Source organism: Nycticebus coucang, chromosome 11 (genome assembly GCF_027406575.1).
Source record: "Nycticebus coucang isolate mNycCou1 chromosome 11, mNycCou1.pri, whole genome shotgun sequence".
In the NCBI taxonomy this organism is placed as follows: domain Eukaryota; kingdom Metazoa; phylum Chordata; class Mammalia; order Primates; family Lorisidae; genus Nycticebus; species Nycticebus coucang.
This window is the reverse complement of record NC_069790.1, coordinates 4,487,401-4,512,067: the sequence shown is the minus strand read 5'-3', so window position 1 is coordinate 4,512,067 and position 24,667 is coordinate 4,487,401. Positions and strand designations below refer to the sequence as shown.

General features: G+C 43.3%; 1 protein-coding gene across 10 annotated transcripts in view; it reads right to left on the bottom strand.

The window, feature by feature from the left end:
* COBL (cordon-bleu WH2 repeat protein) overlaps positions 1-24,667 on the bottom strand; it is a 288,304-nt gene that overhangs the window by 151,619 nt on the left and 112,018 nt on the right. For 6 of the 10 annotated variants that reach the window (XM_053609596.1, XM_053609588.1, XM_053609590.1 and 3 more), the window contains exons 3-5: positions 18,122-18,332; positions 15,588-15,816; positions 7,469-7,566 (exon numbers count right to left, since the gene is read on the bottom strand). In XM_053609596.1, the coding sequence (XP_053465571.1) occupies positions 7,469-7,566; positions 15,588-15,816; positions 18,122-18,332 (538 nt within the window). Of the gene's footprint in view, positions 1-7,468; positions 7,567-11,815; positions 11,861-15,587; positions 15,817-18,121; positions 18,333-24,667 lie in introns of all 10 variants that reach the window. The other 4 variants (XM_053609595.1, XM_053609587.1, XM_053609591.1 and 1 more) reach the window with 1 other exon arrangement.

The following is a 24,667-nucleotide window of genomic DNA, read 5'->3' as shown; positions in this document are numbered from 1 at the left end:
CACTGCCTAATCAAGTGATTGGGTGTACACAGAAATAATTCACCAAATATCTCACTGCTTATCCATAAAAGAAAAACAGTAACATACTGTTAGCCATGTATCACCTGAGTGTAATTAGAAAAATTCAATTCCTGGGCCCCAGTGTGGCCTCCCAAATGAGAATCTTTGGGGACATGACTCTAAAATCCAATTTTTAAAGTAGGCCTGAAGATGATTCTTGGGTAATTCTGTAATGAGGATAATGTCAAAATGATACAAAACTATAATGAATGCTTTAAAAACATCAAAACAAAATAGCTTTAAAACAAAGAAATTTGCTGTCACTTACTTCAGCTAAAATGATATCCCTTTATAAAAAAGTATATCCTCTATTGAGGTTTTGTATATACACATTCACAGACGTACACATAAATGCATGTTATTTTTTTTTTCCTTTAAAGTGATCCAGTTTAGAGTCACTTTAATTTTAAATGCCTCAATAATTCTCCATTCTTAGTGTCTGTTCACGGAGGCATTTGCAAATAATTTTTAAAATGTTTTCTATTCGTGGATCGATGGGCACTTGGGCTTTTTCCATGACTTAGCAGTGATTGGTGGGATTACACCTGCAGTGCATCTTACACGGGTACATGTGAAACTTAGTAAAAGTAGAATATAAATGTCTTAACACAATAACTAAGAAAATGCCAGGAAGGCTATGTTAACCAGTGTGATGAAAATGTGTCAAACGGTCTATAAAACCAGTGTATGGTGCCCCATGATCGCATTAATGTACACAGCTATGATTTAATAATTAATAAATAAATAAATACAAAAAGAAAAAAATAAAATGTTTTCTAAAATAATTTCTAAAAATTTAAAATAATTTTTAAAATGATTTCTAAAATGCCTCAGTGAACAGACACTAGGAATGGAGAATTATCACTCCCACGGAAAGGGCACATTGGAGGGTGGATGGCCCACCTTCTGGATGTGGGACACAACCACAAGAGGGACGTTACCTAACAAATTCAAATATTGTGACCTCGTTGTATGTACCCTCAAATTAACCTGAAATAAAAAAAGAAATCGTTTTCTCCAATCCTTCTTATTTATGAAGACCTGGAAATCACAGGTGTTAAGCACTGTACAATGTAGATCAGTGATTCGCGGCAGGATGTTGGAAAGACAGGCTGGAGTATGAACTCTGGGGGTTGGATTCTGATGCTTACTTGCCGCATGATTAGCTCAGAGTTGCTTTGCCTCCATTTCTTCATCTGGAAATGGAGCTGGTAATAACCTCTCTCACCAGGAAGAATGAAATGAAGCTATATTTAACACAGTATCTCAAATATTAAAAATGGAAAGGAGAGAAAAGCATACACAAAAATTAATCCAATCAAGTGTGAGCTTAAAATCTTAACTGCCCCTGCCCTCCTACTCCCATGGACTTCTTCTTGGCCTAGGGAACTTCAGAAAAACCTTCAAACCGAGTTCCTGGCCAAGAAGAAAAGGGTGGTAGGACACAGCACAGTTTGGACAGTAAGACACTAAATTAATAGGACCTAAGGCCACGCAGAGCAAAGTTTAAATCACCTGTAGGCCATCAATTTCCTTAGCAGATCACTTGAGTGGGTATACTGTGGCTTGTCTCTGATTAACAGACAACTTTATTATAACTTAAAACACTTAGACAAAGCTTCATTTCTTTATCCAACTACAAACCAAAGAATCTTTAACCCCACCGATGACTTGTAAAACCCCATTTCCAGGTATACCACCTTTTAGGCCAAGCAATCATATAGCTATTTATTTATGATTTTACCTGCAATTCTTGTCACTGTAAGATGTCTAAAACCAAAGTGTAACCTGACCCACTTTGGGACCACTTGCTCAAAGCTTCTCAAGCACGGCTCCCCAGGCCATGGTAACACATTCTAATAAACCTCTTTTAATTGTTTTACAAAGAGTTTGGGGTTTTTTTCCATTGCCAAAGATAAGAAGAAAGAAGAGGTGTCTAGAGTAAAATGCAATAAAATAAATAAGAAAAGTTATACATGAGAAGTAATTCTGGCAAATTCAGGACAGTGAGAAAGAAAATAAACTTTTACTCTAAGTTAATTATCAAACCCAGAGAGGCATTGAAAATATAACAGCAGCGACATCTCACTTTCCTTTGAGCTAAATAATTATCTCTTGAAGACATTTGCTATGTGGGTTCTAGACTTAATTCCAAGTAGCTATAAAATGCTGTACACCCTTGTAGTTCGATGTATAGCCAATCACTAGTCAATGTTATTTCTGTAATCCAGTGAGAATTCCTGCCAAGCCATTTTTGGTCACTCTATTACTCATCCTTTTTTGCCCATAAAAACCTGTCTGTAACAAAGGCTGAACAAAGCACCTCCACCCCACCCCAAGGCAACCTGGAAGTTTGTCCTGGGCTGTAGTCCTCAACACTGGCCCAAATAAACTCTCTAAAGTAATTTTGCCTCAATTCTGTGAACTAAAATAAAATTTTAATCCTCCCCCCACCAACTAGGAATGAATCCTACCTCTTGGCGAAGGGGACCCCAGAAATACCTTCCTTGAGAAGGGAGGCCAGACGTGCCTGCTTATCCCTGCCTTGGAGATGTCCTTTGTTACTCTTTAACAGGCCCAGGGCTTTGCAAGATCACACCTGCAGGTCACTAGCTTCCTGCACCAGTCTCTGTAGGTCAGGTATCTTCCAGTGTCTTGTCTCTGATTAGCAGACTTCCTTAGTTTAAAAGGTTCCAAGCCTGCTAGAGAGCTTCATTTCTTTAACCAATTACTGCACCCTAACACCCACCTATAACCTATGAGCTACCCCTCAAGATGTCCCATCATTTTGGGCCAAATCAATGCCTGCCTTCCACATTCCGACTTAGGATGTTACGCATAATTCTTGTCTCTGTGTAATGTATAAAACTAAACTGTAACTCAACCAGAGAAAGACCACTTGCTCATGGCTTCTTGGAGGTGGCTCTCCAGGTCATGATCACACATAAACCTCTTTATGTTGCTTTACAGAGTCTGGGTTCTTTCCCATCGACAGCTCCTCTGTTTCGGCTGACACACCTGCTGGAAGTTGGCAAGATTCAGAGTGACCCATGACCACCCACTATTTTCTCTCAGATTCAGGGCTGGATCCCAGCATGACCCAGAGGTATCCCTGGACCCAGAGGTGAGCAGGTGCGAGGGGTGGAGCCTTCTTCCTTTTGAGTGAGGCTATACTTTTTTTGGGCTGTTCTTTCCAACCTTTCCATTCCTGAATAGAGCTGTCTTTGCCTTGCAGGCCAGAGATTAGGATTTCAGGGGGAAAAAGAAAACTGCCAGTTCAGCTGCGCCTCTTGGCAGGAAGGTCTGCATCAAGGTCTAGGCGGTTTGTCCGCCAAGGGCATATGAAGTGCTTTCACTTTGTATAGCATGCTTTTAAACCTGCAGCTGCTTTGTGCTGTTTGTAATACAGACTTTTTTTATTTGTGACCATCCTGTTGGTTTTAGACTTGAAAGATGAATGAAGGTGAGTTTTCTAGTACTGAAGTTGACAATTCTGAAAATATTTTTAAGAGAAAGCTTTCCTTTAACTCCCCCTAAAAAACAAAACAAAAAAAACTTCATCTATTTCCCCTAACAACTTATAGGGATTTTCATCCCTTGGAGATGAAAATCTTACCAAATCTTTGAGAATTAGCTAAGGAGCATTCCAGCTGACATCAGGTTTGAAAGACAGCTAACTTTCTTTAGGCACACCACCAATTCCTTTCCTCAATATATACCTTTAGCTCAGTAAAGAAACAAGAAACTAGTCTGAATTATTTGTTTTCACCTTTGAAAGGTACCCATGTGTAGTTCTTTGCAGACGGAAACAGAAACCAAAATATTCCTCTGTAAAGTGCTGGGGACTGTCAAACTGAAGAGGTTAAAATGCAGGGAGACACTCTGCCCCTTCCCCTGCCAGTCCGTAGCAGGACAGCTACTCACAGAGACAAAGGGTTTCCTGCCTGCCTTCCCACCTTTACAAAGCTGGCTTGTCAGCTCAGAGACAGCAGTGTCCAGAGCAGATTTCACTCTTCCCATAAATTCACCTTCCCACATTTTCCTGCCTTTCCTAACCCCATGCGCAGCTTTTTTGTTTTCCTGTTTTACCAACCATCTCTTTAAATCTTCTCTTTGGACTGTGTGTATAAATGGTCAACTGAGGAGCTGAGACCCTAGAGAACCTAGGGCCATATTCCATTCCAGGACAGCTGAACTTTCTTCTCTTTGCTGCCTTTGAGGTGTTTCTGCATCTTGTGAGGACTGAGCTGCACTCTCTTTGGAGATGGCTATTGAGTCCCTGGTTAAGTCATAACCTTGGTTAAGGTTTACTGGTTTTAGTGAGTCACTTGGAAAGGTCTAAAGGAGGAAAAATTTCACAAAAGCAAAATACACAACAAACCACTTGGGTCTGGGTATGCGTCCTATAATTTGTCTCTGATTAACAGACCCTTATCTTAGCATTTTTTTTTCTTCTCAGACTCCTGGTTTATCAGAAAAAGTCTAACTCTTTCTACCAATTGTCAACTAAAGAATCTTTAAACTTACCAATAACCTTTGAGCTGTCCCACTTTTGGGGGCCACACCAATGTACATCTTCCCCATACTGGTTTTAGACTTTACTTATAATTCCTGTATCCTGGAAATGCATAAAACCCACTGCAAGGAGTCCCCATGCTCAAGGCTTCTCGGGTGTGGCTCCAGGTCACAGTCCTCAAACCTGGCTCAGAATCAACCTCCTTATTTTACATAGTTTGGCTTCTTTTCCACTGACAAATGTAAATTCGCTACCTTGTTCCCTAAAACTCAACAAGGCCAGGAGAGACAGATAAATTTTAACTTGTTCTACTTACAAAGACACAGTTTGAATCCAAATGTGGCTAGTAACCTTTTCCTAACCTGTGGCTAAAATTTTAAAATCAAAGCTATAAAATCTTTATGCTTGTCTGCATTTTTATACATATATATGTACATGCCTGTGTTTATATATTGTCTATAAGGTTCCAAAATGACTTATAATTAAATGTATGCACATAAATTAAGTAAATATATCCAAATGTCTTTCAAGTTCATATGACTTTTGATAAAGCTAGTTTTTAAATTGGTGAAATAAAAGCGTCTTTCAGAATTTAATTTAGATATTTTTATAATATCACCTATGTCTACCAGTGAGATAGGTTTAGGCTATCTCTGTTAGATGTTTTAAGGTCATAAAATAGTTGTTTCTGTGACCTTTTTGATCCTTGCTTATCTGTGAGCTTATGACCTAGGTTTTGAACCATTAGCTTCTGGGGTCTACACAATGGCCACAGTAAGACCTGGAACGCTGAGAAGGGGCACTAAGAAAGGGCTTCAAAGGGGATGGGAGGAAAGTCTGGCCTGCTGAACCAGGAAGTCTGGAGGGCCCATAAGAATGTGGGCATGAGGTAACCTAGGTAACCAGTGACTAATAGAGATAATAATCAGTGACCAATAGGAAAGGGTGATACTACTTGGAGATGCAGAGAGACCAAGGAAAGACATGCAACCGATTTCAAACAGAAAGGGTATTTATACCTCTGCACAGCCTTTGCATCTGTCTCTCTCTCACCTTCTCTCCATCATGAGAGGGACCCACTTCCAACTCTCTTTGGAAGTGTTCTATACTTCCTCTTTGTTGTTCTTAAATAAAATCTCTCTTTGCTACCCTGAAACTTGTGTGGGTTTCTTTTGTCTACACGGCTTGTGGCACTCCAGTTTTTTGTTTGCAGTTTCCACTCTCTTTTGCTTATGATTATCACAGTTGAACCACAGTTGAACTTTCTAGCTCAGCCGAGTAATTGAACCAGGTCAACCAGGTTCAGGGAACTGGGACCTGGCTCCCAGCAGACACATGTGTGCCCACCCGACATAGGCTAAGAGCTGCAGGGGGGCCAAGCCAGCAAGTCTTCCCTGGCCAGACTTGTTGTAAGGGTCAAGTCCTCAAGGCACTGTATTTATAGCTCTATCCTTTGTCCTACAATTAAAATGGCTTATTTCCTACAATTTTCACTAAATATTAGGGTTACTGAGAATTAACATTGTAAAAAACATTTAATTAAACTACTAAATAGAACAGAAACAATACTGTATGCAAAGTGTATAAGAAAAGTAAGATGTGTTTTTGGTTAAAGAAAAAGGTTACGAAAGACAAACTTGGCAAACTTCCAACAGCACAGGCTCCAACACAAGATCCTGACGGGCAAGAAATGGGATGTCCAGCCTTGGGCACAGCGCATGAAGTAGGCAAGAGGGCCAAGAAGGTTCGTGAGCAAACAAGAGTTCCACATACCCCTTCTAAATCTGTACAGCTGAAGAACACTTTATTTTTCCTTTTTTTTTTTTCTTTTTGCAGTTTTGGCCGGGGCTGGGCTTGAACCCGCCACCCCCAGTATATGGAGCCGGCGCCCTACTCCTTTCAAATCCATCTAGTGGGGTTGCAAGCCTAACATTCATTGGAAGAGTTTTTTCTTTTTTTTTTTTTTAGTGTCATTTATTAGTAAGAAAAATACTATATATTAGTAAAATATACTTGTCAAAGAGGGATATACAACATTTTCTTTTCTTGGTAGTTAGAAGGCACTTAGAGTTTTGATAACCTCATGACTAATTATAAAAATCTTCATTCATTTTTATTCTGTGTAATACGACTTTAAATCACTCTGTAACATTGTATCTAAAACCTGACCTTGGGCAGTGTCTGTGGCTCAAAGGAGTAGGGCACCAGTCCCATACACTGGAGGTGGGGGTTCAAACCAACCCCGGCCAAAAAAAACTGCAAAAAAAAAAAAAGAAAAGAAAAAATAAATAAAAAGAAATAAAACCTGACCTTGAAGTGTATTTAATAAAGGCCAAAAAAAAAAAAAATCAATAAAATTAACTTATTGTGTGGTATATTCCCTGATCACAGAGGAAGGACCAGAGAACACAGGAAAATTACTAGCAAATAGGCCAGTTTTGGCAACTTTCCACTTCAAAGTCCTCTTAAGCACCTCAAGGCTCCATGTGTTAATTAAGTTTTGAAACTGTAGCTCATTTACAGTGATACTGGCTATTTCATTTAAACTTAACTGTAGCAGGCATTCACTCATTCATCTATACCAACAGTATTTACTGAGTCTCAACCACATGCAGGGTTCTGTGTGTGTGCTGGCAGGAGGCTCACAGCCTGGCTGTCAGGAGCCCACAGGTGAGTGGAACCCCATCACCCGAGACAGCTGATCCGGGAGTAAGTGTGCAAGCTGAGTCAGTCATCTGAGTGCTAATGACAAGCCCCCCCCACTCCTTTACTTGTACGAGCTGATATTCCTAAATATAATTAATTAGAAAAATTCTAATATAGGTTGAATATAAGTATCTCAAGAAATTATTTTTACATTATACAAAGTCGTCTGTGCATTTAATCCATTACCTTACTAGTGCTTCTTCTGTTAACTTTGAAAAATCCCAGAAATTTTTTCTTCTCTTTATCTGTCTCATCATTGCCAAGTGATGATTTTCTAAAAGTTTCTAGAAAAAGAGAAAAAAAGTACTAAGTTATTTTTCAGCATTTGAAACAAGAGATTTAAGTATTTCACTTTTAAAATCTTAATAAAAGAATCTTGTACTCTTAAAGTTCAAGAGTAATTCTTAGAAGAAATCACCCACTATTTCTTTTGGAGCCTTCTGAGCCATGTGAAAGCTTTTAGGCCCATTTAGAGAATTGCTACAGCAGCAGTTCTCAACCTGTGGGTCCCGACCCCTTTGGGGGGCTCCTGTATATCAGGTATTTACATGACGATTCATAACAGTAGAAAAATTACTGTTATGAAGTAGCAACAAAAATAATTTTATGGTTGGGGTCACCATAACAGGAGGAACTGTATTAAAGGGTCACGGCATTAGGAAGGTTGAGAGCCACTGTGCTACAGGTTTTCACACGGACTTTTAGTGATTATGGTGGCATTTTCTCTGGGTGGGGGGCTGTGCCCTTTTAGAGAATGACAAAACAAACACGTCAATTGAAGTTCCAGAGTAGCAACACCCAACAGAAAGCAAAGAGGAATCACATACGTAATTTAACATTCTCTACAAGCTGCATTCAAAAGAACCAGGTGAAATTAATTTTAGTAATAGTTTCATTTAATTTACCTAAAATACTGTGCTATCCCATCACCCATGTTAAAGTCACAGGTGAGACATTTCACAGTGGTCTTGGTGCCGGGTCTTCAAACTCCAGTGTGTGCCTCTTGGCTTTCAGCACATCTCACCCTAGACTGGCCATGTGTAGGGCCCAAGAGCCACGTGTGGCCTGTGGTCGCTGAACTGGACACCACAGTTTTAAGAACTGTGACATTAGTACAAAACATCTGTTTTAAGACTAATGAGCGAGGTACAAATGCTAACTAATAAAATAACTCAGCAACCTCTCTGCTCATTACCAGAACACCAAGTGACAGTGAGCAGCAGCCAGAAGGAATTTAAAACCATCAAATCGGATCTCCCAGGATCATGCTCACGTTTCCACTCCTCTGCTGCATCCAGGACGTTTTCCTCTGTAGGAACATTCTCTAGTAGGGCAATTATTTTCTTTTTTTAGTTCTAAATTCCCGACCTCCTTTTTATGGTGTTTTCATCAGGATTTTAGAACCAAGATGGGTCCTCTCAGGTTCCAAAGACACTGAAGCCGACACTGGTCGGGTGTCTAACAAGGCAGCCAGCGTCTCAGTTCCCAGAGTCAGACAAGGCCGCAGCAGCATCACTGTGAATTTGTGAGAGGTGTGAACCCTCAGGCCCCCCACATTTCCAGAGGCAGGTCCAGTGTTCTGCAGTTTATCAAGCCCCAGGGATTGTTCCACTGAGTCTTGGAAAGAAACACACATGGGAAGCTGTGGTGGGAGGCTGAGAGGAATACACACACGTGTGAGGCATACTCGGGCAAACTACTCAGCCTCTGGAAGCCTCCATGCCATCCCCTGTAGATAGGGTGACCGTGTTAGCAGCCAGGGACAGTGCTCGGGGCCTGGCGCGCACAGCTCCAGCATGACCGCTGACTAATGTCATTCATTCACTGGGGCTTGTGAAGGCCACTCCAGGCCTTTGCCACTAATTCACTCATTTTCTTTCTTCTGAAGCATATAGATATGATGAAAGGGGGGAAATGTGAGTGTTTCGTGGAGGATAAAAATTGCATTTCCCCACTCATCACTGCCACCTGCTGGAAAGCCAGGGTTCTATTCCACTGATGGGAAAAATCACAGACTGGGATTTTACAAACTGCCATCATAATATCAACCTAACAGGCACAGATCAAATAACTCTTTATTTGCTAATATATAATTTCATATCTGAGTTACAGAACAAACAAACGCCAGTGCATTGATAGCATAGTCACAAACACCAACAGTGTCCATCCAACAAACAGAAAATCCAGCACACACATTCCTTCCACCATTCTGCAGGAACGAAGGCTCAAGTTCTGGTCCTGAGGCCCAGGTCTCACACGTACACACACAAGGCTCTGGTGAGGAAATGAGTGAGCCCCACATCACACAGCACCCGGGCCAGGGAGCCCACCTGCAAGGGTGCAGCTGCACAGACGTGCGCACACGCGCACTTCAGAGTCGGTCGGACCCAAACCCTCTATCAGGTGGAGCAATAAGAGTAAGATATGCCACACACGGAGCCCAGCCTTAAACCGCAGTGTGCGCTCGCACGCACACCCAGTACCTACAGTGTGTTTAGAATTGAGTGGTACGTTACACGGATATAAAGATGCTCTTTGACTTACGACGGGATTACATCTTTAACACACCCATAACCCGTAAGTCGAGGAGCACGATGAAGGCTTATCATTTTTGCACCATGGTAAAATCGAAAACTCCTAAGTTGGGAAACTGTATGAAAACGGATGATATTATAGTATCCATAGAGAAACAAGATACAGAACATATTTCTGGGTACACAAACTATATCACATTGACCACAAAAATGATACACTGAGCCTCCTATTCTGGTCACCAGCCCTACAAGACTGAGGCTGGCCGCAGTGATGCAAGCGTAGGGACAGCCCTGGAACCATCCTCTCCTACCCCATGGCAGAGGCCCACAGCTCACACCTCCGAGGTAGGCCTACAGCGAAGGCTTAATTAAAGGCAAACCTTTGCCTCATACTGAGAGGGGCCTCCTACAGAGCCTCCTGGGAGGGCTCTGAGGTTCGGCAGAAGAACTGGCTTGAGAACAAAGTAAGAGGACTTGGTGATGGCATCAGCCAAAATCTTCACAGGATGTCTGACAGTGGTCAGAGTGGCAGAGGGCAGCAGTGCAGGCCCGGGGCCTGCAGAGCACACACAACTGGGATTGAGAATCCACAGTTTCAAATGTATCAGATGTTGCGCATAAAATCCAGTTTATTTGAATTTACTCTCATTTGTAAAAAATTAAAAATTAATAAGAACTTGGGGGTTCCAAATTATAAGAGAGCAGTATTTTGAAGCATGATGAAGATGAATTGAAGGGTGCGGAGCAGTGGAGCAGGATAAAGGTCAGCCAGGTCAAACCACTCACTGGTCCAGGAGAGGAAACTGAAAATAACAGCAGTTCAGTGACTTGAGTGAGATCACCCAGAGAGCAAACAGGAGAGGAGGACCCGGATGAGTCTGCAAATGCAGGATGGAGACATCCTCGCAACAGCAGGTTTTCAAGTTCCAGTCCCATCACTAGACTGCACACACGCAGGGGGTGGAGGCAACTCACTTGTTGCCTAATCTCAGTCAGATCCCCAGATAAAATCGGCAGGGACTGACAAAGCCTTCACGTATGTGTGCACCCTCCCACGTCCCCTTCCTGTGATGGAGCAGATCACCACCAGTAAGGCTCACTGAGGCTGGTCTAGGCCAGGAAATGCCACCCTCCAGCTGTGCCCAGAACAGTGCTAAGTTTTTCTTTATTTTCTGGAAATAATATCTATTGTTAAATATTTAATAAACATGGACAAACCTTTTTGTAAAATACAGACTCGCTGGATACACACATAAATACATACGCACATATATATATAAAATATGGATTTTAATGAACCCTTTGAAGTCTATGTATCTCCAAAATGTTCATTAAAACCCCAGTATATATGTGTGTGTATACAGAGTGGACATGAAGTTCGTGTGCAATTTAAATAGTAAAGTAATTTAAATTGCCCACAAGCTTAGTTTACTATTTAAATTGCACACGAACTTTATGTCCACCTGGGTATGTATATGCATGTGTGTGTCTGCCTCTACATATCTATACACATGCACGTATGTATTGAGAGAGAAAGAGAGCAAAAACTTGTAAGAAATAGATGTCAGACATGTGCACAGGTATCTATTATACAGAAAGGTAAATCTCAAACTCAAATGCTGCAGCATGCGGGTGAGCCCAGGCAGGCAGGCACAGGCAGACAGAGGGAAAGAGAAGTGCCGTCTTTTCTGCACGTACCATGCTGGCCTGTTGCGAAATTCTGACGAACAGAATTTGTTTTCTACAAAAGTCTCTCGTATTTTTTACCAATTAGAGCCACACACTAAATTCTCACACGAAAACATTCTTCTCTGAACCAATCAACCAGGAAACAAAGCCATAACCTTTTGTCATCTCGGCAAGCCCCCCAGGGGTGCTCCAAGCCACACCTGTATTGCCTTGGATTTGGCACACAAATGTCACCTCTGTGCATCTCCTAGCCCAGAGCCATGCAAAGTGCAGCCGCAAAAGGGGGCAGGAAGTCCTGAACACACCATACCTTGGCAGCTCAAGGAAGGCTCAGACTGAGTTTTGGTCAGAAGAACTGGAAAAGGCAGGTGATGAGAGTGTGAGGACCAGCCTGGAGGTCTGCAGGAGCCCCTGCCCCAGGCCTCGTGCAGGCCGGCTGCATCCCTGGGCTCGCCCTCCTGCAGGCCGGCTGCATCCCTGGGCTCACCCTCCTGCACACCGGCTACATGCCTGAGCTTACTCTTCTGGAGGCCGGATGCATCCCTGAGCTCGCCCTCCTGCACGCCGGCTACATGCCTGAGCTTACCCTCCTGCAGGCCGGCTGCATCCCTGGGCTCGCCCTCCTGCACGCCGGCTACATGCCTGAGCTTACTCTTCTGGAGGCCGGATGCATCCCTGAGCTCGCCCTCCTGCACGCCGGCTACATGCCTGAGCTTACTCTTCTGGAGGCCGGCTGCATCCCTGGGCTCACCCTCCTGCACACCGGCTACATGCCTGAGCTTACTCTTCTGGAGGCCGGCTGCATCCCTGGGCTCGCCCTCCTGCACGCCGGCTACATGCCTGAGCTTACCCTCCTGCAGGCCGGCTGCATCCCTGGGCTCGCCCTCCTGCACGCCGGCTGCATCCCTGGGCTCGCCCTCCTGCACGCCGGCTACATGCCTGAGCTTACCCTCCTGCAGGCCGGCTGCATCCCTGGGCTTGCCCTCCTGCACGCCGGCTGCATCCCTGGGCTCGCCCTCCTGCACACCGGCTACATGCCTGAGCTTACTCTTCTGGAGGCCGGCTGCATCCCTGGGCTCACCCTCCTGCACACCGGCTACATGCCTGAGCTTACTCTTCTGGAGGCCGGCTGCATCCCTGGGCTCACCCTCCTGCAGGCCGGCTGCATTCCTGGGCTCACCCTCCTGCACACCGGCTACATGCCTGAGCTTACCCTCCTGCAGGCCGGCTGCATCCCTGGGCTCACCCTCCTGCAGGCCGGCTGCATCCCTGGGCTCACCCTCCTGCACACCGGCTACATGCCTGAGCTTACTCTTCTGGAGGCCGGATGCATCCCTGAGCTCGCCCTCCTGCACGCCGGCTACATGCCTGAGCTTACTCTTCTGGAGGCCGGCTGCATCCCTGGGCTCACCCTCCTGCACACCGGCTACATGCCTGAGCTTACTCTTCTGGAGGCCGGCTGCATCCCTGGGCTCGCCCTCCTGCACGCCGGCTACATGCCTGAGCTTACCCTCCTGCAGGCCGGCTGCATCCCTGGGCTCACCCTCCTGCACGCCGGCTGCATCCCTGGGCTCGCCCTCCTGCACGCCGGCTACATGCCTGAGCTTACCCTCCTGCAGGCCGGCTGCATCCCTGGGCTTGCCCTCCTGCATCCCGGCTGCATCCCTGGGCTTGCCCTCCTGCACGCCGGCTGCATCCCTGGGCTCGCCCTCCTGCACGCCGGCTACATGCCTGAGCTTACCCTCCTGCAGGCCAGCTGCATCCCTGGGCTCACCCTCCTGCACACCGGCTGCGTCCCTGGGCTCGCCCTCCTGCAGGCCGGCTACATGCCTGAGCTTACCCTTCTGGAGGCCGGCTGCATCCCTGGGCTTGCCCTCCTGCACGCCAGCTACATGCCTGAGCTTACCCTTCTGGAGGCCAGCTGCATCCCTGGGCTCGCCCTCCTGCACGCCGGCTACATGCCTGAGCTTACCCTCCTGCAGGCCGGCTGCATCCCTGGGACTGTCCGCAGCCTGCTAAGTGCTGCAGTGTACACAGGTGGCAGCAAAGCCATCCCTTAGCTTTGTCAGGCTGTGACTACCAGGGACTCCAGGAGAGTGGACCCTGCCTAGCAGTGCCTCTTCCTGTTCTCCAGCAGCTACGGGGCTCAGAGAGGGGACACCCCTCCCCTCCATGTATAAACCAAGAGGGGCAGAAGATGGAGCTCCTCCTGCAGTACCAAGCAGGCCTGCCCAGGTCAGCTGCAGGGGAGGAGGGATTCTCAGCGACGTACTCGAAATGAGCCTCTTCCCAAATGCAGGACAGTGAGTAGGATGGGATGAAGGCATTTGGCAAATCAAACACGTCACATCTGGCATGGCACAGGCACGGTCCAGGGGAGAAGGGTGCTGGCCATGGGGCTAGAGCAGAGCTCCCATAGCAGAAAGACTCGTAGGGTCTGGGGGGTGGGGAGAGGAGGGCCAGGATGCCCAAAGCAGTGGGAAGGGGGACTCAGGGCCTTGGGAACAGCTGGCTTACACCAAGGACAGCAGAGCTACAGACCCCAACAGCAAAGCTGGCCGCAACAGTGTGCTCTGGGCTCTGTTCTGCATGGGGATCAGAAGAGCTGCACTGGGCCCTGACCCCACGGAACACTTTATCCAGCTCCTGTGTGCTCACTGGAGACCTCTCCTTAACAGAGATTCAGGTTTACATGACTTCTCCCAGGAAGCAGGTTCAACTTCTACCTTTCAAGATGTATCCAAGTGCTCACATGTCACAGAAACGCTCTTCTGTAAAGCTTTTTCCTTTGTGATATCTAAATGTGGGGCCGTTTTTTCTTTCTTTTTTTTTTTTTTTGTCTTATCCAATGAAAACCATTTCCAAAGAGTCACATAAACCACATATAAATAGGGCTGATGCATCCAGACAGTCCCTCCCACTGCAAGCAGGCCTGTTGCCTGTGGTGATGTTGAGAGTATTTTTGTCTGTATCTTAAAAGGAGACTGTATAAAACACAAGATGCATTATTCTCAAATGTCATAGTATTTTTTGTGAAGGGACAAATAGTCCATGTATCTAAAACTCAATGGACCCAAATCCTCTCTTGAATGTCAAATCAGATCTAGGGCCCAGATTGCCAGGAAGACAAAGGCCAATTAGGGAAGAGGGACAGGGACTCACTCCATTGTGGTCATGAGTCACAATAAATTTGGTAATTAAAAAATACATTTTTTATTGGAAGAAGTTAGAAAAAGAAGCTATAGAAAAATAGGAAAAACTTATTCAATATTTTTGGAATAAATAAACAGAGATAACAGGTATCAAATAAGGCTCATCAGAACAGAAAATTTTTGATTCTAAACTTTTCTAAGTCTGTTTTAATAATTCTAAGGCCAAGAAATATAAAGTTTTCTTTTGCCAAACAGTTGTTTAAATATGCAGTTAGCCCTTTGTATTAATCCAAGAATCTATCTACTTATACAATGTATCAGTCTCCGTAACAACATGGTCTCTGGGGCCACCACTGGGACCAGCGACTGTAGCTGTGATCTCAAGCTAAGGGCCAGATTCCTACCATGAGTGAGATGTCTCTGGCCAACAATGGTGAGAAAGCCTAAGGTGATACTGAACTTGTTCCATTTTAGGGGACAGCTGAATGCCTGCTGCTACTAGTTTTGGATATAAGCAGTGTCTAAAACCTGGGAGAAGCTAATGGCAACAGAAAAGGAAACTCAAGGGAATATCACCTGTGGTTTTTGAATAGTCACGTTAGAGCATAACCTCTAATCTCTGCTATTCCTCAACTCACAAGAGTGTGCAGGGTGACGAGGAATAAAGGACATATTGGGGACCAGGACAAAGAGGCAGAATTACAATCGAGAGGAATGAAAACAGACAAATTTCTTTCTTTGCCTATATCAACACAGTTTGGACAAAATTGGTGTTGCTTTGAAATTCACGTATCCATTTCTCCCCAGAGCTGAGAAGACCTGCAAGGAGAGCTCACAGGTCACGCGTGTGTACATGTGCATGTGTGTGTCTGTGTGTGTGTGTATGGGTGTGTGTGCAGGGTAGGGCGTGTGGGGCACGGCCTGCCTCACCTCTCCTGTTGTCCCAGGCGTACAGCTCCTTTATCCCCAGCTCACTCAGAGACTTGGACAGCTCCAGCTCCTCTCCAGCAATGTTGTCCCTCAGCAGAACCACGTGCTCTGGAGTGACCTCACACTTCGCACAGATGACTGGGAGAATATTCTGGAGAGGTACCTCAGGGCTCACACGCACAACAGCTTTTTGTGTCCGCAGGTAATTCACCACCAAACGCACAGATTTCTAGACGTACACAAGGACAAAGAGAATTCTGTAAGTACACCTTCCCACAATGGCTTCAACTTATATGTCAATTCTAGAATTGAATGTGGCAGGATTTTGTGTGGCCCCAATCTTTCTTCTATAAATTTAGTGATTTATGAGGGAAAATGGCATAATGAAAAGTGAAAAATAAATGCCTGGAATTTATCTCTGATAAATTTACTAATGAACAAGCTGCTAACAACACAGGAAAATGAACATCCGTGAGGCCTCTAAATTTAAAATCCAATACATATACCATCTTTTTGAGGATTCTGGCCAGACATGCACATAAGGTGCTTACATATTATTTTCTAAAGGAAAATAGTTTGGAAGTAGTATGGATAATTTGAAGAAACCCCCCCAAAAAACATGGTATCAAATTTTTGTTTAAGCAGTCAAAATACGCACATAAATACATGAATATCTGTATATATGTACATGTGTCCATATAAACACACGCTGAACAAATGTACTGTACACACATACATAAAGCACCATGCGCACAGACTCATATGTGATTATATATACACTATCAAAACATATTTTATGCTACAAATACAATTTTTTAAAAAAATAGTAGATATACGGGCGGCGCCTGTGGCTCAGTCGGTGGGGCGCCGGCCCCATATGCCGAGGGTGGCGGGTTCAGACCCAGCCCCCGCCAAACTGCAACCAAAAAAATAGCCGGACGTTGTGGCGGGCGCCTGTAGTCCCAGCTACTCGGGAGGCTGAGGCAAGAGAATCGCTTAAGCCCAGGAGTTGGAGGTTGCTGTGAGCTGTGTGAGGCCACGGCACTCTACCAATGGCCATAACGTGAGACTCTGTCTCTACAAAAAAAAAAAAAAAAATAGTAGATATACAATAATCAGAAAGAAAAATAATCAATTTGACTAATGCTGATTCTAAGTGACTACAGATAAAGTGGTCTATCAAAAATTTTAACACACACAGTTTCATCCGGCCAACTTATTCAGCCTTTATCGATCACCCAAATGGTGCTAAGATGCTGCAGAGGAGGTCATGGTAAAGGTGGACTGAACAGGCCTCGTGCTCCCTTCCAGCCTGAGGGCCAGGGCTCAGTGGCCGTGGTAAGGACGTGCTTTAGGACGGGAGAGGGAAGCCACTGCTCCTTATCAGGCCTCTCCAGGAGGCATCATATATACTATACCTAGGCTCACCTGCCACTGGGGCCAGAAGTCCAGAGAAGCCACAGGGCAGACACAAAGTTTTTACTTGCAAAATGAGGGAAAATCCTCTTTGGACATTATACAGAAGGGAAAAATTAGAATCTATGAACCAACCAAACCTAGAAATTCACAGGACATGGACCATTTGCCAGATTACCATTTTTAAAAACAGAAAAATTCATCAGATCTTTTAAAAATCTAAACGAATGAAGTAGCATTTAGAAAGTACAAAAAGGTACTTGAATTAGTTTTAGTCAATATCCAAAACCCTGGAATAAAGCCAGAAATATGATAAATATTCTCCAAATACAAGAATGAGTAAATATTTCTGACATTAATTTTTCAAACAGAAAAGTTCTCTGTGTCTAGATGCTCAGATCCTCTAGAGATCCTCAGCAGGCAGCACTCTGTAACTGCACTGACCCACAGGGTAGCTACCAGCGACTAGCAGCTATTTAAATTAAAATTAATTTAAATTGAATAAAATCTCTGTTTCTCACTCACACTAGCCACATTTCAAGTGTTCAGAAGTCACATGTGTAAATTAAAAATGAAGACAAGAAAAGAGCTGGGAGCAACGGCGTGTGACTACAGTCCCAACCAAGGTAGGAAGATCCCCGGGACAACACAGTGAAAATCTGTCTCAGAAAAAAAGAAAGACAAGAAAGAGAAGGGGGGTGGGGAGAAAGAAAGGGAGGTGGGAAGGAAGGAAGGAACAGACTGAAATTAATTTAAATACTTAAGTTACGATAAACATCCAAAAAAGCACATGTGGCCAGTGACTATCATATTGGAAAATACAGAATTGCAGATAAACCATGTCTACCTTTGAAGAAAGTTTTAGTAGACAGCTCTGATCTAGAGCAATCCCCCTTCTATAATACGTAAAGGAACAATGTTAAAATAATAAATACTTTTAAATGCTATAAATTATCTCCTACAATAAACTCAATCAGTGCCTAGCTTTGCCTAGCACAGAAGTAGAAAGCTCAACCACAGCTTTCTCCATATGGTACTCAAATAAGAGCAAAGCTGGCCTCTCCTTGGTATCTCCCACACACTCAGACACAGCTGTCCATGTGTGGGCACCTACAGACCTCAGGCATCTTAGGTGGCCCAGGCTTAACCTTCTCTTCAGGAACTTTTTCTTTCAGAAGCACAGTGTGCACATTCAGCGTCCCAACCAAAGTATTTGGTTTAAAACTCAAAGGCTGTTGGGTCTCCGAAGACCGAATCTCAAGGGCATGGTGAGATGGATTCAGGTGATTCTGAAGGCAAAGATCTACAAGTAGGTCCATCATTGCATGGCTGAAAAAAAGGAAACAAACCATGATTATTAGGAATGTCTGCACTCTCCCGTCTGCCTAGCTGAACGAATAGATGAATGAGCAAATTAGATGCACTTACAAAGAAAGACAACAGCAGCCCATTTATTTCTTATGCATGATTGTACAGCAATATGGTAACACTCTCGATACTAACAAACACAACACTACTGAAAGAGCAAACTCATAATGGCTGATCAAAATTATAATGGCTTGGAAAATAGCTGTTCTAGTTAAGTCCATTAGCACACTGAGTTAAATGATCTAATGTTTGTTAGCACAAATGATAATTCTTATGAGTGTAAGACATCAAATTTTCAGTTATTCATAAATATAATGTATCTTAAACACTAAGTTTTAAGTTGAAGATGTAGTATAGCTTTCTTTTAGCTAAAAAAAAAAATGCCTTTTCCCTAAGACAAAAAAGTACCACAAAATAATTATCTTTTTCAAATGTCAAAAATTTTCACAACATCCCCCATCACAAGTAATTATTATTACCGTAGAAGGGGAGTGATACTTCAGATTATCCCAAAGAACTAAAAATTTCAGTGACATGTTATATTTTCATGGCAGAAAGTTTTTATATTTAAAACTGACACCTCTTTTCCTACCAATTTCCCAAGAAGTTGAGCCCAATTTTTCTCCTATGATCTTTTTTCTTAATAAGTAACTTGCATGGCAATTACTGCAGACGATAATGATGGTTTCCAGGTGTCACCAAATGGATATCTAAAGATCAGGAACTCACAGGCATGCGTAAACACACACGTGTGACTGACATTAACAAGATGGTGGGTAGAAAAAAAGGCCTCCAGCTCACCACCCCCACAGAAAAGTTCCTTTGTAGTAGGTGTAGAGTCCAAATAGAAGGCGGACAAGTCTGGCCCATACCCTGGAGGAAGGCTCAGTTGTGGACTGAAAGTAGCCTCACAGCCCTGTGGACTCGGCTCAGCCTTGCACTGCTCCCTCCCTGCCAACAATCCCATCTGCCATTTCCCAGGAGGAGGTACAGAGGTCCCAGAAGAAACCTCTCGCAGTTTTTGTTTCTCAGGAGACGCTAGGCGTTGAGTGGAAAGACTGGAGAAGGGTGCTCTCCCGAGCAGAATGTGGTGGCCAGATTGGGGTGCTGTCTGGAGCGGCTCTGCTACGGTTTGGCAACAGGTGAAGTATCCACAGGGGGAAAGTTCTCAGACAGGGGGGCTCCATCCTGTAAAGGACGCCGGTGGCTCCTGGAGAAAGGCCTCTTCCTGGGGGCTGAAGGCACCACGGTCTGAGTTCCGCCTGCGTGTCAGGCTCAGGCACGCGGGAAAGACTGGAGAAGTGGGCACTCCACGCAGAACTGCGGGGCTAGCTCGGGTGCGGTCTGGAGCTGTCCTCCTGTGGTTCGACAGCAGGTGAAAGATCATACAGGGAAGATTCCCGGCCAAGGAGACCCCACTGTGGTGAAGGACGAGGGGCTCGGGTACGCGGGCCTCTTCGGGGGCCAGAGTTCTGCCTGCAGGAGCCAGCAGACCCACACCCGGGACAGGCCCAGGGACTCCACGGGAACAGTTGTAGGCGAAATCTGTGAGACCTGTCTCTGAAGAACTGCGGAGAACTGCGGAACCCCAGGTCTACGGGGGGTGAACGGGCGACCACCGGGAACAAGTAAGCTGCCAAACTGCTCTAAGCCCGGGGACGAGAGAGGGGCCCACAGCTGTGTTGTTTGCCCCTCAAAGTCACAGCGCCACCTGGTGTCCCGGAAGTATATTGCAGCATAAATATATTCCTACCCAAGGTGAGTCCCTACATCATGTATATATATGTGTATATTTATAAATATACATAAATTGTTTTGGTTGTTGCTTTTTTTCTTCATATTTTAATCTTATTTTTATTTTTCTCCTTTCCTTGCCCAATTGGTTGCTGACATTGCTTCCATCAGGCTATTTTAGAGGGTTTTCTTGTTTCATTGTTTTTTAAATCTTGCTTCAACATGCTTTGCTTTTGCCTAACTTCCATTTTTATTCAACAAGAGCAAGGGCTTCTGTATTTTTGTAAAATTTTTTTAATAGTGGTTGCAGAATTTTAGCTTGAATTCTGTCACCCTAGTACCCTCCTCTGCATTCTCTCAGTTAATAGAGACTCTTCTACTCATTTCATGTCTCCCACATAAAGTGCTTCAGCATCAGCTGAGATATTCACCCCTCCCCCACTTTCTTGTTTTTTCCTTCTATTTTTCTTGGTTTATTGCCTTTCTTCTTTCTTTCTTTATCCCTCTTCCCTTACTCTCCTTAATTTGATTCAAATAAAAGTTTAATTTTCCTCTGTCTTATTCTTATGTATATATTTTTTCTTTTCATTATTTTACCACTCTATCCTTGCTGAGGGCAAGGGTGACACAGTGGTGGTCTAGTAGGTAGACCTTAGCAGTAGTCAGCCTCAAGAAGGCCCAGAGAACTTTCTACTGTTGGCCCCAGGAAGAAAGTAGTAGAAATATCACGTAGCAGAACTTTTCTATTTTTCTACCCCCCCTTCTTTAATTTTATTTTTCATCCTTACTCAATTTTTCCTTCTTGGTTTTTGTGTTTGCTCTTTTTCTTCTCTTCTTATTTTTGGCAGAGTAAGAATCTCGCTGTATACAGACAAGTAAGGAGTCCCTTATTTAGAGGAACCCACCCAGCCCAGCTTCTCATAACCCTTGAGCTATAGGGGCGGACTTAGCACCGTGATGAACAATAACATTTCTTCTATCACTCTCATCCTCCTTTCCTGTCCACCTTCTCACTCGTACTTCAATTTTCTCCTGTTAGTATGCCCTCCCTCCCCCCTTTTTGCCTTTCTTTCACTTCTTTTTCTTTCTTTTGCTTATATCCTACTCTTTTCCTCCTTTTATTTTTTTCTTTTTCTCCTTTCTTCCTGCTTTGCTCTAACCTGTCTCCACTTTCTGACCCCATACCAAGAGACCTCTTCATCACCTAAACTCTGAGACAAGCTAACTTGAAGCAAAGGAGGAAGTGAGAAAGGAAAAGGTGAACAAGAAGAAGGCGCACATGAGGAGAAACCGGAAGAAAAATTCAGGCATCATGAATAACCAAATTAGAGCAACTCCTCCAAGAGACCATGAGGCAATTTGTAAAGAAGACTCCTCCTAGAAAGAATTAATGTACTTGACAGAAAGGGAATTTAAAATATGGATAATTAAGATAATAAAGGGAATAGAAAAGAAAATGTAAAGACAGAACCAAAAGTCAGATGAGAGGTATAGAATATAGAATATAGAAAAGATGTGGATGAGCTTAAAGAAATGAAATAGACAATCAGAGAATTTAAAGCAGCAGCAGAAAGTATCAAAATTGATTAGACCACAGAGAAGAGAGAACATCAGAGCTAGAGGATAAAGTCATTCAGTTAACACAGGTAGTTACAGAGTCAGAAGAGAGAGAGAGCAGAGCAGGCGTGTAGAGAACTATGAGATGCTAGAAAGCGTTCAAACATACAGATAATAGGAATCACTGAAGGAGAAGAAGATTGTCCCAAAGGTATGGAAGCCCTACTGGAGACTATCATAAATGAAAAGTTCCCAAGTTTTACTAAAGATCCTGACACACTCCTTTCAGATGGATATCGAACCCCAGGTCATCTCAACTGTAACAGAATCTCTCCAAGACACCTTGTAATGAACCTGTTTAAAGTCAAGATGAAGAAGAAAATCAGGCAAGCAGCTAGGAGTAAGCACCAATTGACCTACAGAGTCAGAGCCATTAGGATGACAGCAGAATTCTAACTGAAACTTTCCAAGCCAGTAAGAGCATGGTCATCCACCTTCAACATCCTTAAACAAAACAATTTTCAGCCCAGAATCCTGTATCCTGCTAAACTTAGCTTCAAAATTGATGGAGAAATCAAATCTCTTCCAGATATACAAGCACTAAGGAAATTTACTACACCAAGACCAGCTCTACAGGAAATACTTAGACTTATTCTCAACACTGAACACTACAATGGACCACCACCAAAGAAAACACCTAGAAGCCAAAGGCCAGAGCTTAGCTTCCACAAACTATCTCATAATAAGATGAATAGAATTCCACAACACTTATCGATATTCCCAACAAATGTCAATGGATTGAATTCCCCACAAAAGAGGCTCAGGCTGGCTGATTGGATAAAAAGAACACAAGCCATCCATATGCTGTCTCCAGGAGACAGACATAGCCCTGAGGGACAAATCAAAACTCAGGGTTAAGGCATGGAAAAGTCTTTCAAGCAAATGGAAATCGAAAGAAAGCAGGGGTTGCAATCTTATTCTCAGATACAAGTGGATTCAAAGCAACTTTAGTTAAGAAAAAGAAAGATGGACACTTCATACTGGTCAAAAGAACAACATAACAAGAAGACATTTCAATTTTAAAAATTTATGCACCTAACTTAAATTTTCCCAGATTTATGAAACAGACCTTGAGGGGTCTCAGGAATAAGATATCCCATAACACCTGAATAATAGTTGGGGATGTCAAAATCCTTTGATCAGAACTAGACAGATCCTGTAAACAGAAACTAAACAAGTATACAAAGGACTTTAGCGTGACCCTAGAACAAATGGGATTAATAGACATGCACAGAACACAACATCCCAAAGCAAAAGAATATACTTTTTTCTCATCAGCTCATGGTACATACTCCAAAATAGATCACATCCTAGGATACAAATCAAACCTCCACAAAATTAAAGGAACAGAAGTTGTACCATGTCTCTTCTCAGACCACAAGGCCATAAAGGTGAAACTCAACTCCAACAAAAATGTTCATCCACACACAAAGTCTTGGAAACTAAACAAGCACATGCTGAATGATAGTTGGGTTCAAGAAGAGATTAAAGAGAAATTTGTTGATTTCCTCAAACATAACAACAATGAAGACACAAGTTGCCAAAACCTGCACTCCTGAGAGGAAAATTTATCGTGCTGGGTGCCTACCTTAGAAAAACAGAAAGTGAGCACATCAGCACACTCACAAACCACCTTATGGAAGTGGAAAAAGAAGAAAAATCTAACCCTAAACCAAACCAAAGGAAAGAAATAGCCAAAATTGAATCAGATTAATGAAATTGAAAACAAAAAAAATTGTTCATAAAACTAATGAAACAAAAAGTTTATTTTTTGAAAGGTAAATAAAATAAATAAACCCTTGGCCAGACTTACTAGAAACAGAAAAGTAAGATCTCTTGTAACTTCAATCAGGAATGATAAAGGGGAAATAACAACAGACGCCACAGAGATACAAGAAATTATCTCTTCACACCAGAAATCTACCAAACCTTCAAAGAAGAGCTTATACTCATACTGGAGAATTATTCCAAAAAATTGAGGAAGAAGGAATCTTCCCCCAACACATTCTATCAAGCAAACATCACCCTGATACCAAAACTAGGAAAAGATCCAACTAAAAAGGAGAACTACAGACCAATTTCACTAATGAACACAGATGCAAAAATTCTCAAGAAAATCCTAGCCAATAGCTTACAGCTTATCATTAAAAAAGTCATACATCACGATCAAGTAGGATTCATCCCAGGGACGCAAGGCTGGTTTAACATAAGCAAGTCCATAAACATAAGTCACCATATCAACAAGAGCAAAAACAAAGACTGTATGATCCTCTCAATAGATGCAGAAAAAGCATTCGATAAAATTCAGTATCCTTTCCTAATTAGAATGCTGAAGAATAGAGGCATTGGTGTCAAATTTCATAAACTGATTGAAGCCATCTATGACAAACCCATAGCTAATATTATACTTAATGGAGTAAACATGAAAGCTTTTCCACCAGGACTAGACAAAGACAAGGGTGTCCTCTATCCCCACTACTATAGTAGTGCTGGAACTTCTAGCCAATAGAATCAGGCAAGAGAAATAAATTGAAGACATCCAAAGGGGGGCAGACGAAGTGAAACTCTCCCTCTTTGCTGATGACGTGATCTTATACTTAGAGAATCCCAAAGACTCAACCACAAGACTCCTGGAAGTGATCAAAACATACGGTAATGTTTCAGGATATAAAATCAATGCCCACAAATCAGTAGCCTTTGCATATGCCAATAACAGCCAAGATGAGAAGGAAATCAAGGACACAATACCCTTCTCGGTAGCTTCAAAGAAAAAGAAATACCTAGGAATACACCTCACAAAAGAGGTGAAGGACCTCTATAAAGAAAACTACGAAAATCTAAGAAAAGAAATAGAAGATGTTAACAAATGGAAGAACATACCATGCTCATGGCTGGGAATAATCAACATTGTTAAAATGTCTACACTTCCCAAATCAATCTACAGA